Raw genomic sequence first — 15,764 nt, 5'->3', positions numbered from 1 at the left:
TAAGTGGTCTGAATGCAGAAGTTGGGGTGGGGGTAGGGGCAGGGAAGGAGGGAGAGTATGGAATCCACCACTAATCTCAGCTAGACAAACTGTTCTTGAAATTAAAAAAGCCTGTTCACACAAAATTATATGTAATGACTGTAGTAATCAGTTTATTACACAGATTAATCATTCTTGAACGTACAAGCTCCAGAGGAGCAATTGGGTCTTTAAATATACACAAGTATTTCTGTCAAATGAATTTTTACCCTTACATCCAGATAGACCTAAGCAGTTAAAAAACATAAGAAAAATTAAGAGCTATTAGCTATGTATTAACTGAGAAACCACATACAAACCAAAAAAGTATTGGGGGAAAGGGGGTGATGGAGAAGAGCTGGAAAAAAAAAAAACCACCCATCACTTTATGTACTAATAGCTCCAATCCATTTAAATGTTGACCAGTTAAACTTAGACCTTAAAATACAGGATGTGGGTACAGTTTAATCTTGTTGGTCGAAACATTTACCTAAGATGTAGGTCCTTCAGAATAAAATGAATACAGAAACAGCTTGACGTTCTTCACCTTGCTTTTCATAACTGTTATGAGTTTAAAAGGATTCCGATTTTTAAAAAATTCTCCCACAGGTCAGTGTAACTGTCCTCCCCCACCCCAAACCATACAATACCCACCCCTGCCCTTGCATTGTTTATCCAATTAAGTCAATAAGGAAAGCTTTTAGTCTCACAACTAGGTTATGACTGAAGAACTGGCTTTCACACACACACTTCTTTGCTAGGAGTCAATGTTGGTACGGGAAATACAGTATTTCTATTTTGTTGTTCCAAGTATGTACAACACGCAGCACTGCTGTATCAGGTAAACATGTGCACAGGGGAAGATGAGGCGTGGGCTCATAGAAAGCAGTCAAATGGAAATCAAAAGGACTTTCTCTTTCAGAGTTCCCCTATCTTTATTTGTAGAGGTTATCCAATAATTTCTTTAATTACATCGCATACTTCTGAGTCCATTCCCGAGCTATTCTGTTGTACCTGTATATACAAAGAAAAAATTGGCTTAATAATACATGTCAGACTTCAGTCTACTGACTTTAGGTACTATATGGAAAGACCAGTCTCTAAGCAAGTACTAAGTTAATTCTATATTTAGTTGGCCTTCTATGCCAAGAAAGATCTTAAATTCCTTACAGAGCATACTTGAGAATGTACAATTTTCACAGGAGCCCTGTACATAAAGGCACTTAACTACTGCAATAGCTGCTTTTGGCAGAATTTAATCAACCTGGATGATATATATGTCTTACTGTTTTAGAAAAAGTTACATTTAATTAAAATTGTCCAGTATCAAAACATTTAAAGAGAATATTCTGTAAGTCTTCCATTAGAAAGGGGTGGAGTTAAAAGGTCTGCTAGTTGACCCACAATCACATAGAAAAGAAAAGAGGCAAAATTTGGTCCATTTTATTCCAAACACAGGCAAAAAAGCTGAATGATCCATATCAAACTATTTCAGGCTTACCCACTAAGACTTAGCAATTTTACTATGAGGTATAAGGATGACCACCATCAGACCTTTAATAAATAAAAAAAAAAAAGGCCAAATTTATTACTCTCAAATTCTAAATCCTTAAAGGAGATCTTCATCTGTTTAAAACATCACCAAGTTTTTGTCCATTAGTGAGTTCTTCCTATTTTTCTCAGAGAACATCTACAGGAGAGATGTCAAAATGTACTTCGCATTTTGATGCTAACAGATCTTGAATCTTCTGGGAATCTTGTTAAGAGATTTCTAAAACGTCTTTGATTCCCAGAACGAACGTTTTAAAAGGAAAAAAAATTCTGTCTTTGTGTTGCACTTATAGACTTCCCCCACTAGATGATGCCAATGGTGTCAATGGTTTTTTTTTCCTCTTTGCTTTTAGAACTTAAATCAGTCTCCATTCACAATGTATGAGTTCTTGATGAAAAATTATATATGAAATCACAACTTAGGTATGAAGTTTCAAGTAAATATGGAGGCTTTTATAAGAATATAATCAAATAATGAATACCTTTACCTGACTTCCATACTTACTTTTCTCTATCTGTTTTGTAGATCCGTGCAATCTCAGGCACTAAAGGATCATCTGGATTGGGATCACACAACAGAGAACAGATGGACAAGAGTACTAGGGAGAAAACAAACAGCACTTCAGCACGTCTCAGACCCAGGCAGGCCAGTGCTTCTTAGCAGTTATTCTTACGAGCTGCCAAAGATTGCAAAGTTTGCAGAGTTCTAATTTAAAAAGCAGTTAGCATTAAGCAACTGAAGCAAGTGTGGACAAAGAAGACACGTTATAGTAAAATAAAGCATTTTCTTGAAAAGAATTTAAAACTGCAGCTAAAAGGTCACTAAGACAAACACGCAAGTTGACCCATTAATACCATGACTTGGCAAATACTGTGAGGGAAAGGTCTTACAATGTACAAAAATATTGTACCAGCACTTTGTGCTGCAGCAAAGAACTGGAAACAAAGTGGGTGTATATCATATGATGAATGAAGAAATTATATGAATGTAATAGGATATTATTATACAAAGAAAAGGAGGAATCTGAGAAAAACCATCAGTAAACTAACACATTAAAAAAAATCTGAAAATATATGCACTATTCCATACCCACTGACTTTTCTCACCTCTGTAAAGGTCTCCTTATCTCTTCTTTGAAGCTATGCTTCTTCATTATTTTTTTAAACAGCCACTTCTAATTGTCCTGTGCTGATGGTCCACCTCAACCGCCCTCATTTCCATATGTTGTTTCCATAACTCTGCATATTTTACTCTTTTATCAATTCATGTAATTCTTTCCATGATTCTTTGTATATATCCTATTAGTTATTTCTTATACCACAGTAGTATTCCATTACACTCATGTACCACAACTTGTTTAGCCATTTCCTAACTGATGGACATCTACTTTTTTTTTTCCAGTTCTTTGCTAATACAGAAAGTGCTGCTATAAGTAGTTTGGTGTATGTGGCATAGTCTATTGTTTTCATCAGTGAATTCATCAAGGTATATGCCCAGTTAGTGGAAATCTCTGGGGAAAAGGAATATGGACATTTTAGTTACTTCTTATCTATGATTCTAAATGATTTCCAAAACAGTTGTATACTAATTCATAGCTTTACTAGCAATTCAGTAGCGTTATCTATCTTTCCACAATCCTTTAACATTGACTATTTTCATTTCTTGTCATCTTTGCCAAGTTAATGGGTGTGAAGTAAAAACTCAACGATGTTTTGATTTGAATTTCTTTTACTAGTGATTTGAAGTATTCTTTCACATAGCTGTTAATAGTTTGCAATTCTTTGAGAAATGACTGTTCACAGTTAGTGGGGAATGGCTGTTGGTTGGTCTTACCCATATGTATATGTGTTAGTGTTTATGTATTTTTTACATTATTACATAATTGTGGGTATTATTTACCCATATGTATATGTGTTAGTATCCTAACATACATTGGTTAGCATATATATTGGATATCTATAATCTTTATCTGAGAAATTAAAGGTATGATGACAGGCAAAGGGGAGAGAAAATGATCCCTCTTTGCTGATGACATGATAGTTTACTGAGAAAATCTGGGGGAATGAGCAAAGAAATGATAATATGAACAAAGTTCAGGCATCATTCAGACATGACCATTAATAACTACATTAGCTAACTGGACAGAAAGAACCAATAAATACTTTCAGAAGGTAGAGCCCTTGGCTTAGTAACAGAACAAGGGCTAGTCTTATTCTTAGAGAGATTTAAGGAGGTAAATTGGTGAGGGTAAAATCCTTACTTTCAAAGAAGAAAACCAGGAAAGATATGACTTTTAGCTAGAAAACTCTGCCCATATTTGAAACTTTAGGCTCAAGACTGTATTCGGGATACACACACACACACACACACACACACACACACACACACACACACGGAGAAATTTATAATTTATATAAATTATACTGCTTTAAAGCACAGAATTAGTGTACAAATAATGCAATAAACTCTTAACTTAGCTATCTTTTAAAGATATTTTTCTATTTTGTTATGGATATTTTACATTTTTTCCTAAAGAAAAACGACCAAAAAAATATCAGGAAACAATGTCCTTTAACCATGTTCTAGGTTTGCACATTTTAGAGCCAGGAGGGACGTTTGGAAACATCTAATCCAATAGTCATTTTACAGATAAGGAAATTGAGGCATAGAGAGATGAAATAACTTGCTCACGATCACAGAGCCACAAGGAACCTAGTAGGTCCTTTAACTTCAAACCTAATCCTGGCTTCAACTTCCCTTACATCATAGGTTTTCCTTGAGTAACACAAATGAAAAAATACCTATACTGATGACATACAGCAGATAACCCCAATTCTCTTTCCCAACTCTAAAGACAGAATCTTCCTACTTGCATCTCTATGGAGACAACTGAACTCCAGTCAGCTCAATATTAAAATATAATTTATGTATTGTTAATGTGATGTAATGCAAGATGTTTTAAAGTAGTTTTACATGGTACTTACTGTTCTTACTTCATCTCATGCCACTACTAATTCCTGTTATTTCTCATGCAGCAAACTTTTTAAAATTCAATTTTATTTTACTTTCAGTTCTCAATCAAATTTTCTCCTGCTTTCTTCTCCGTCCCCCACCATTGAAAAGGCAAGAAGGACAAAACCCACAACAAGTGGAGTCATCATGTACCAAACCGTGATGCTCTCTTTTTCTTAAGCTGAAAATTTCAATTCTTAGCTTTTCTATCCCAACATTAATAGTGTTAGCACAGTCTTTAAATAAATTTAGGTTTTATTCAGCTCAGTTCTTATTCTATATATCTAGAAATCTAAACTATATCACTAATATTTTTGGAAGCAGATGACCTACTGTATTTTTTGAACAACAGGCTACTTCTGTGAATTTGATCAAATCCTTTCAGCCTGACAACTGTCAAGTCTATGCTGCCCATTCATTACAAAAACACCTATTGAGCACTGAGCACCTGCTATGTAGTACACAAAAGGCACTGGTAGGGAATACAGAGATGTTTTAAGACGCCATAATATGTTAGACATTAACATGTACGGCTAAGATGTTGCCTTTAAAACTTTGTTCTAAAATGCTTTTAGTCATATGGCAGTCAGTGGTAAAATAATGATTGCTCACCAGCTTAAGGAGACTATGCTCAGAAATTTGATGAATAATTTTAAACAAGCTAATATGTCAAATATATGAAAAGTACAGAATTTTCCATTAACTAAAGTGCACTTAAAACATTTCTTTACGAAAGATATGAACAACTTTAGTGATGATATTTTCAGTGAGAATTTTCCTATGACACAAATGGAGAGAAAACCATATTTACTAGAAAGCAACCTTCAGCTGTAATTTTTTCTGTTCAAATGATTAATCAAAATCAAAATCAAATTTTTGATGTTAGCATACTTGTCTGATTTTTCTCCATTGCTTCTGTGTACTGAGCAATGACAATAAACCCTTGCTCAGCCTGGGATTTAAAGATAATTATTAGGATATTATTAGATATTATCCCTATATAGATATTATATAATTATCCCTATAGAGATATTATCCCTAGTCACCTCAATTTAAACACTTTCAATGTACTCCAATCTGAGTGTACAATTTACTTTCCACAAACTCAAATTACTGCTTTTAGGATTATTTTTTAAACTTTCCATCTGTTAAGATGGGTACATTTCTAGAAATTTGGAAGTCATGGAACATCATCCACTGGGTGTAGAAAATGGGTTTTTTGGGTAGGGGGACTGGAATTATTGGAAGTCCATACAACTTTAGCATCTTTTACATATCTAAAGTTAAACTGTCAGTTCATAAAAATAAGAGACTCAGAAAAACAGAAAACTATAGAGGAAAATGTTCTTAATCTGTTCATTTTTTTCTTCAAACTCCTTTAGCCTTTATATCTCTAGTGTACTCTAACAGTAATCCTGTTATAATAATAATAGCCAGCATTTATATAGCACTTTTTGCAAAGTGCTTTACAAAATACCTCTTTTGATCCTCACAGCAACCTTGAGACGTAAGTGGTATCATTACTTCAATTTTATAGAAGAGGAGACTGGGGCAGGTAGAGGTAACCTGCCTAGGCTTACACAGCTAATAAGTGTCTGAGAACAGATGTGAACTCAGATCTTTCTGGTTCCAGGTCCAACATCTGACTCCCTCTAAATGGTATTCATATTCCATGAGTCATTATGACACATTAGTGTCTAATACATTTTAGTAACTACAAAAACAAAATTTCTGGTTTTCAAATAGTTAATTCAAAGAGTGAGAAAAAGTACACTAGAAAGCAACAATGAACTATATAATCTATGTAAAATGTTAGCTAAGATACAGCCAGTCATTCTCATAAGCTCGATGTATACTATGTGAATTAATTTCAGATACCTGCTATGAACTATCATGATGGTAACTCATTTTTCTTTTTATAAATCTATCATTAAAAACTCAGTATCTATTAAAGTTTCCAATTGTTTTTCAACCACTTGGAAAATTTTTTTTTCATTTTTGTTGCTTTCCTTCTTGATTTTCAGTACTGATCTTTTTTACCTGTCTTCTCTACACTCCACTCCCCACTCTCCATCAAAGTAATTACTATTTCTTCAACTCCTCATTTAAGTACTTGGTTATTCACCAGGCTACATACTTCATCAGGAAGAAATACTCATCCTTTTCATTATTAGCATCTAGAAACGTAGCTTTTCTCAATTCTAACAAATGGCTTTTCAAAGTATTTTTCAATATACATGTCTTGAAAACTGTACCAGTTTACTAAGTAAAGAATGACTTTACAAAGGTGTTTGTACATTCTATTTAGCCAAGTAAGGCATGCTAAGAAAATGAAATTTCAAGAAAACTGATACAATATTCCAAATGAAGTTACACATACCACTGATTCAAAATAGTTTAATATCTTTTCACATTCTAGCTACTTTGAAAAACAGATTACTAGAGAAAGATAGAAACCAGAACACAAGCTAACACTTAGATGTAAGAGAAAAGGTAAAAATCAAGTTATGAATAATTTATGGGTTTATAAAAATACCTCCTCTCTTTGTACCCAACCAGATCAGGGTAGTCAGAGTTCTAACCTTAGTCAAAGTACATTCAAAAGCACAGTCATAAATACTATCCAAAGAATGATTGCATCATAAGAAGGCCCATAAAGCAGAGAGTCCTTTTTTGAAGATATAAGTTCAATTTGTAATTATTAAAGAACAAAAGACTTTTTAAGTTGTCTTTTTTGGGCGGGAGGGAGGAGAGGTAATTGCTAATGATAGACTTGTACAAGCCTAATTTACAATATTGATTAGACAGGCCTAAAGATTTAAAACCTGTTTTCATTAGACTGTATTATAATGGCATACAGCATGAGCTAGCCAACTATGGCCTGTAGGACAAATGGTTTTAATCTAAGCTAAGAAGCTTGTGGATCATACAAAAACAAGTGGGCTGGAATTGGCCCACAGGCTATAGTTTGCCAACCCCCTGGTATATGTTGTTATTCACTTGATTCCGATTCTTCATGACCTAATTTGGGGTTTTCTTGACAAAAAAAATACTGTAGTGCCATTTCTTTCTCCAGTTCATTTTACAGATGAGGAAGCAGAAGCAAACAGGCTTAAGTGTCCAGGGTCACACAGCTGACAAGTACATGAGGCCAGGCCTGGCACTCTATTCACTGTACCACCTAGTTGCACCCCTATCCTCCCAATATAGGCACAGTGTGTATAACAATATCACATGTGGCAAGGAATGCCATAATTCATCTTTTTCCTTTCCTCCCCTAGTTTCATCATTAAATACAATAGAAAAGAGATGACCCTCAAAGAGGACCCTTTTATTCTCAACTGCTTTTATTTTTCTAATACCTTTTTACATTTCTCAAACACATTTCTAAAAATTCAAGTCTATGTCACAAGTGGAAAGCTCAGTTTTGTTAATGTGCTTGCAGAAAATTTCTGGTAAAATTAACACTTAACAAAAACTCAAACAATGTAATCGTTGGTAGTCCTTCAGAGTACGTATGTTTACCATTTAAGAACTTACTGTATTAATGTTTATTACATTCTTCTATGAGGACTTATCTAAATGAGCAGTTGCATATACTTTACAATGGATTTATCCTTTTTGGGAGGAAAGGGAGGAGGCTAGAACTGCAATGGCCATTCACAGTCCAATCTTACTGATCAGCATGCAAGTTCTGCCCCTTTCATTTTCTGACCTAGGTTAATCATCTGTTCTTCAGTGTGGTCTGGTGGCCCCCCTCATCACCCCACTGGTAAATTACTTAGTACAGACACCCAACTGACTTTAACTCTACTCTGGCTCATAACCCTCAAGATCGAGCGGACTACCAGCCTCAGTAGTAGGAATTATACCTGAATACCATCATATCCAGCTATCCCTCCATTCTTGAATGATATCTCCTATTACTAAACTTAGACACCAAGAGTTATATGCTCTTGTACACAGTAACAGCAACATTGTATGAAGACTAACTTTGATAGACTTAGCTCTTCTCAGCAATGCAAGAAAGATCTAAGACAACTCTAAAAGACTCAAGATGGAAAATGCTATTCACATCCAGAAACAGAACTATGGAGTCTGAATGCAGATTGAAGCAAACTATCTGCTCTCTCTTCCCTTTTCTTTCTTGCACTTTTCCCCTTTGGTTCCAATTGTTCCTTACAATATGACTAATGTGAATTTAATAATTTAATATGACTAACGTGTATTTAATATAAATGTATATGTATAGCCTATATCAGATTGCATATTGTCTTGGGGAGAAGATTTAGAACTCAAAATCTTATGGAAGTGAATGCTGAAAACAAAACAAAACAAAACAAAAAAAAGAGTTATGTGCTCAAGTCAAAAAATATCTTCAACTATCCCTGCCTATCAGATGTTCTTTGGTCTTTATAATAATGAATACTTTAAAAGCAGAGGCTTTTAACCTGGGGTTTATGAACTTGGATGGGGAAAAAAAATTAAATATTTTCACTAGCCTCTAACTGAAATTTAGCATTTCCTTCTATAAACCACAGCAGTATTATATTTTCATATTATATTACAACTGTTGTGGATCTTAAAACAATTTGTAAAAATCACTACACTTCAAAATTACTATAGTTCTAGGATATGATGCTAGAACACACACAATTAAATCTTCTTTTCTGCAGATGGTATCTCAAATGTAATTTGCTTCCTTTGTAATCATATGTATTTTGCTTCACCAGTTGCCAAAGGAGTCTATATAACACACAAAAAAGTTAAGAACTGCTTCTTTAGAGGGATAATTGGTATCTCAGGTGTGACCACTACTTACTTTCCAATATAGTATATGAACAGAAAAATCACCAATTTTCTAGAGACACATTTCGCTGTTAACTAACAAATTCATTTGTAATATCCATATAATTACCTTTTGAAATAGTTAGTGCTGGTGACCACTGTGACCGTAGAATATCAAGACAAATGCTGCCATTACTGTTAATATTTGGATGGTAAATTCTTGTTGTAAATGCAACCTAAAAAAAAGTTTCACATAACTTGGTTTACTGAAGTTATTTTTTAAAAAATGCATATATATGTAACTGAGGAAAAATAAAATGCTAAATAAAAATTTTTAAAGAATGCATATTTATACAAAAGTAATTCATACCTACCTTAGGTGGTTTGAAGGGATAATCTGTTGGGAAATGAATTGTCAAGAAAAATACTCCACCCTGATAGGGACTATCATTCTGTTGACAAAGAGAAAAAAGTGGTTATGATGAGTGACTTACAGAGGCTATTCTATATTGAAATTAATCTGAATACTTACTGGCCCCATTATTGTAGCTTGCCAATGGAACACTAAAAAAGAACAAGAAATCATTAGTTATTACCCCAAATACCAACTACTGTAACTTCTTCTCTAAACTTAGTTCATGTTTAGTTATTACTCATCACCTAGAACCTCAATGTACATTATAAGTATCTGATATTGAAACCAGGACAAAGTGAATTTACTTTATGAACAGGAATTGGAAGCATGAATCAAGTGACAGCCTAGAAAGAAACCTAGTCTGTCATTCTAAAATGTTGTCATTAAGACTACTAATTAAAAATAATTAGGATTGAAATACTTTGAAAGGTGACAAAAGTAAAATTACATAGTTATAATAAAACCCTAAAATAATGCCATTATCCTAAAATAGGGGTCTTAGTAATACAGTGAAACCTCATGATAAGAATAGGCCTGTTGGCCAATACGGATAAGTGAAAATTTCAATACAGCAATTATAATGAGGTAAGAGGCTGGTAGGGTAGATCGGTGGCTAGAGTATTGGGCCTGGAATAAGGAAAACCTGAGTTCAAATCCAACTTCATTCACTTACTAGCTGTGTGACGCTGGGCAAGTTACTTCACCTCTCTTTGCCTTAAATACACTAGAGAAATGAAAAACCACTCCAGTGTCTTTGCTCAGAAAAGCCCATGCACAATAAGGCCCACAAGATCACAAAGTATAACACATGACTGAACAAGAAGATTCACAAGAACCTTAGTCTTAGTGTCTAAAGCAAGGTTTCTTAACCCTAGTATCTGTGAACAATTGTACTCAATATTTTTATAGAATTATTTCATTATAACTGATTTCTTTTGTAATCCCATGTATGTTAGTTTATGGCCCATAGGTTTCAAAACTATCAAAGAAGTCCATGAGATGAAATAGGTAAAGAACCCTTGATCTTAAGAGTTATCTGCACTTCAAAAAAGATGAACTGTAAAGCTCTGCTGAAAATTAAGTTTTGATGGGCCACAGAGATTAGAAGGTATTTTTAAATTACAAATATTTTCCCCCCAAAGTAAATGTAAGACAAAATATTTTCCAAAAACAATACAGTCCTTGACAAGGTCCCATTCTGATGCTTCATAATGGCAGGGAAGTGACCAAGAGGGAGAGACAGGGAAAGAAAGAGAAAGAGAGAAAGAGACAGAGAAAGAGACAGAGAGAGAGTGTGTGTATCAGTGTTAGCAAGTAAACAGTATTGAAATATAAATTACAAAGCTCTACCTACAAGCCATTTCAAATTCAGCCTACAGTCTGCAGACTATGCAAAAATAACAATCCGAACACACTGTCTTCTGTAATAAGACAGACATGAATGATGAACATCAGCCCAAGAAATCAAAAGAAGTCTGACTTATCTCCCTAACAAATTTTAACTATCTCAATGGAGAATGAACCTACAAAGATAGTGGGTAGGAATTGTTGATATTTTCCTCAGCAGTCCACAAGAATGGGGTTAACACTCCTATGGAATCACAAGTCACAGGATAATTCAGAATGAGTAATTTCAAACATTTTTGGTGAATAGATTACGTCATCTTTTTCTAAACTCCACCAGAAATCTTTTGGCCTGCAGAAATCAGAATTTGTTTCTACTTTGTTTTGCTTTTTGTCACAAAACTGTTAATAATATGAATCAAATGTCTTAATAATAAGGCTCATTAGACAAAAGAGTAGGACTAGGAATTAGGAGATGTATTTTTTTTTTACAATGTAAACAATTAAACTATAATGGGACTGACATCTCCCATTAGTTTATATTATTAACAACAGCTGTAAGGTGCATAATAAATTACTTTTTGCTTATTTAGAGATTAACTAGAGAACTCTAAGTTTCTTAAAGATAAAAGCCAAGTGCTAATTTGTCACATATCTTCAATGAGTATCTAACATGATCCTTTGCATACAGGGTAGGTATTTTAAAATGTTTCAAATAAATTCATTAAGAGTCAATTAACTATATCAAACCACCAACTCCTGACGGATTTCTTTTTTAAATTTTTGCTTTGCACACAGCAAGCTTTAAAAAAAAAATATGTGCTGAGTTCATAATGGACCAAATATTGCACTTAAAATAACATAACTTGCTCAAAGGATAATGGCAAATGCCTAAGAACTAAATGAAAGATTAATACCAATCTAGAACTCGGTGCAAGGAAATGGATATGGAACAATTTAAAGCTACTGTTGGTTATCTAGCAAGGATGCATAGATAATTCAGAACTAGTAGCACCTAAAAGCAAAAGTGAGGGAAAAAACCCCAACTTCTTGCTTCTAATGATCTTAATATCTATACAACGTTTTATTTTTCTAAGTGCCTTCATAGCCAACATTTTAGCTGATACAGCTAGGAAGGGCAGAGGACTCTACACAGAGTAAATGATTCATCCAAGATAACAACTTAACAGTAAGCAGCACAGCCCTCCTGCCTTAGCCCAACATTCATCTAATTACAACCTTAAGTCACAAGGTGGTTAAGTACCATGAATAGAACCAAATACCAAATATTACTGGTGGTCAGGAGAAAGAGAGATCACTTTAAGTTAAGTGATTAAAAATTCTAGAACCCTACATGATTATTTAAGCATCAAAAACAAAAACCACCTCATCAAACGTAAAAAAGAAAAAGGATTAAATAATTTAAAAGTCAGAATATTCTGCACAATGAAGTTAAAAAACCTTTTTCTTATACCAGAAAGATACTCCTCCAAAGATAGTATTGGTTCCCTGGTTTAACCAAAACATCAATTTAATTTTAAAAAACAAAAAAAGCAAAACAAAAACAAAAATAACGTGGTTGAGAGTCAGGTGCTAAAAATACAGTTTTTTTCAGTTGTCAATAGTCATTCAATCTTCTATAGTGATATTTTGTCATGTTAGTACAACACCAGAACTTAAAGAAACAAGACACATTTGAGTCAATGTCCTTAAGTTTCTTGAAGCAATTTCTTTGACTACTGACAGCTTATCAATGGTAAGGAATGAGCTGCACCTCAAACTAAGAAGCCTCCTCTCACATCATACAGATCTATAAGCAGCTCAGAAAGTTCTATTAAAATATCTACCATCAAAGCTGGTAGCTATAAAGCGCAGGCCAGTGTTATTAGTTGATAAAAATTCCAACTTCACTAAAATCTAGTCTAAGACAGTGTTAAAAAAAAAAAAAAAAAGAATGTATGTCAGGTGGCTAACGTGCTAAGAAAAAACTACCACTTTTACTTATCCTCAAATCTAATCACATACCCAAAACTGATCAAAGTAGTTTGGTTCATAAATTAAAAGTCAACTAAGAAAGTAAGTTTGATGATTAATATGGATGAGGTTCTGAACTTAAGAACTATATTTGTTAATGTCTGAGAGTCAATCTTAGGAGATGTTCATTTGAATGCAGACATCTCTAGAGACTTTTAACTCAAACAAGAGTGAAAAAAAGAAAAAGAAAATCAAGTAGTTAAAAGTGATCAATAAGTCTTCAGCTTTTTTTCTTCCAAAAAGTAAGTTTCCGCCTGCTTCTCTTCACAGAATAGTAAATAAATAAATAAATAAATAAAGATGCATTATCTACAACAATTTTTAAAAATCAATATGGAGTCACAAACACAGAGCTAACATCTTCTACTCGTGAGATACAGGGGCTAAGGGAAGCAGTTTAGTTCAGTGGATGAGAACGTAGGATTTAGAGTCAGAAGTGCTGAATTTAAGTCCAGATTTTGCCACTTAGTTGGGTGAGCTTACATAAGTCACTTGGACAAATCACTCTGAGCCTCCATTTCTTCCTCTGTAAAATGGGTTAACTAATACTTACACTCCATCTCCTAGGGCTCTACTCTGTGTAGCATGTGCATTAGAGCTAAGACAATTCTTAATAGGGTCATTTTAGTGCTAACAGATTTCCTCCGGTTCTAACTAAATTAAGAACAATAAATCTGAGTTTTTAGTCATTTTAGACCCTTCTACCTAATCATAACACACTTTTTTCCTCACTCTGGTTCTTTTCTAGAATCTCAGGGCCTGATAGAAACCTTTTGATATAACTCTCTAGTTCTCTCTCTGTTCTTCACAATGGACCTTCTTCAAAGTAAAAATCCTAAAACTAATAAAGCTTACAAGACATCTAGTTGAACAAATGAACTTAGGATATCCTAAGTAATGAGACTTCATTCTTCTCTTTGGGAATCTAAATACTTTATATTTGTGTAGCACCTATGCTGTCAAATATGATAAAGCAGAAGGTATTTTATTTAACTTAGTTTTCTAGGCAATAATGGTTTTTTTCCTACTTAGGTACAGGAATGTGATTGTGCCAATAACTGCAAAAGCGAAGGCAAATTTCTTCAGATATGGAAGAACACTTGTTTGATAACTCAAAAGAGCAAAGTCTGTGGCCCCCAAAGACTTTGCTATGGTGGAAGTTTTCAATCACTTTCTCAGTTTTGAGAATTTAGGCTGAAAATCCCTCTGAAAGGAAAAATTACATTTACACGGACAATCTGAAGGAGGTAATTTGTCTCTAAGAAGCATATCACTATCTTTTAAAAAAATCCTAAATACTTAATGGAATAGGTCAAAAATGGGGGAAAAACACTTTTTTATCGTTTAGTTTTAAGTTATCATTTATCATATGCACACAATTAATAGACCCACTTTTACTCCCTTCAACCATAAAGGAATCCTTTTAAAGACTTTCCCTTTGGTTCTTAATGTTTAACCCTTGGTTATACTATGAAAACTTGAGTTCACACATATACCCAGCCTTAGAAAAAAAAAATAAAAATAACAAAATCTTAGTAAGATACTCCAATCCCACACTTAATATCATCATAATCCAGATGGAAAAAGGTTATCTTGTATAAATACTTTAAAGAGTTAATTCTACTTTAAAAGCTCAAGCATGAACATATTCTCAAGGATTCTGGATTGAAAAGTACTATCTGAAACATTCTTCTGGAAAAGCTGACTAGGCAACTGGATGGCAAAATATACCAAAATAGAGACAATACAATTTGTAGTTAGCTACCAACAGTCCATGCAAAGAGCTCTTTTAGGTGGTAGTAACTTAAGAGCATCTTGAACTCTCAAAATTAATGACACTGACTAAATACTAAATATTCTTAAGCACATCTCAATATAAAAACACACAAAACACTTTCAAGTCCATTCTTGTGTTTTTTAAGGAAGACAAATTTGCTGTTTAGAGCTGAAGTCAAGATCTTGCCAAAAAAAAAAAAAAATAGGGTAGAAAACAGGCTATTTATACTAAGTGGACAAATGACTAATGGAAGGAGTTCATAGTAGTTATGGATAAACATATTAGAGTTTCAGCCAGCTTCTGACTGTACTTGCTAGTAAAAGTAAGCTTCTTAAGCTAAGTTAGTTATACACAATGCAACTACTTAAAAAAAAGAAAGCGAACTCAAGAAAAGTGCATATTATCTGCCCTATTACCTAACAGCCTAGGCTCGCATAAAGAAGACTCCTAACCTGGATTCTATATTGCACTTTGAACTACACAAATTCTGAATGATTTCACATTAAGTACTTACTGTCATCTCCAACAGGACCTGCTGAACACTGAGCTGGGGGGTCACGTGCCAGGTCATTCAACTCCTTAAAAGAGGGAAGAGAGGTTTAAACGATGAGAGAATACTGAAATCTTACAATTTTAAGAGTTACACTTTTACAGGTTTACACAGTATCTTTGACCTATTTCTCCACTGGTCTCCCTCTTCCCAGACCAATCTAAAAATCCTGATGATAATGTAATATTAATTTCAGATGAGAATTCAGAATTACACCATACTAAAGTTGGTATTCTTGTCCAGGAGCTACAAATATCTCCCCTACTCTCCCCTT

The 15,764-nt window shown here is 33.9% G+C and overlaps 1 protein-coding gene across 4 annotated transcripts in view; it reads right to left on the bottom strand.

The window, feature by feature from the left end:
• Positions 1 to 125: 125 nt before the first annotated feature.
• The window catches only part of UBE2D2 (ubiquitin conjugating enzyme E2 D2), a 40,773-nt gene continuing 25,134 nt past the window's right edge, over positions 126 to 15,764 (bottom strand). For all 4 annotated transcript variants that reach the window (XM_072630484.1, XM_072630482.1, XM_072630483.1 and 1 more), the window contains 6 exons: positions 15,455 to 15,518; positions 9,903 to 9,934; positions 9,745 to 9,822; positions 9,501 to 9,606; positions 2,075 to 2,168; positions 126 to 1,032 (listed from right to left, as the gene is read on the bottom strand). In XM_072630484.1, coding sequence (XP_072486585.1) covers positions 987 to 1,032; positions 2,075 to 2,168; positions 9,501 to 9,606; positions 9,745 to 9,822; positions 9,903 to 9,934; positions 15,455 to 15,518 — 420 coding nt within the window. In that variant the 3' untranslated portion in view covers positions 126 to 986. The remainder of the gene's footprint in view (positions 1,033 to 2,074; positions 2,169 to 9,500; positions 9,607 to 9,744; positions 9,823 to 9,902; positions 9,935 to 15,454; positions 15,519 to 15,764) is intronic.

This window comes from Notamacropus eugenii, chromosome 1, assembly GCF_028372415.1.
Source record: "Notamacropus eugenii isolate mMacEug1 chromosome 1, mMacEug1.pri_v2, whole genome shotgun sequence".
In the NCBI taxonomy this organism is placed as follows: domain Eukaryota; kingdom Metazoa; phylum Chordata; class Mammalia; order Diprotodontia; family Macropodidae; genus Notamacropus; species Notamacropus eugenii.
Note: the sequence above shows the minus strand (reverse complement) of the source record. Positions and strands in the feature narration are given on the sequence as shown.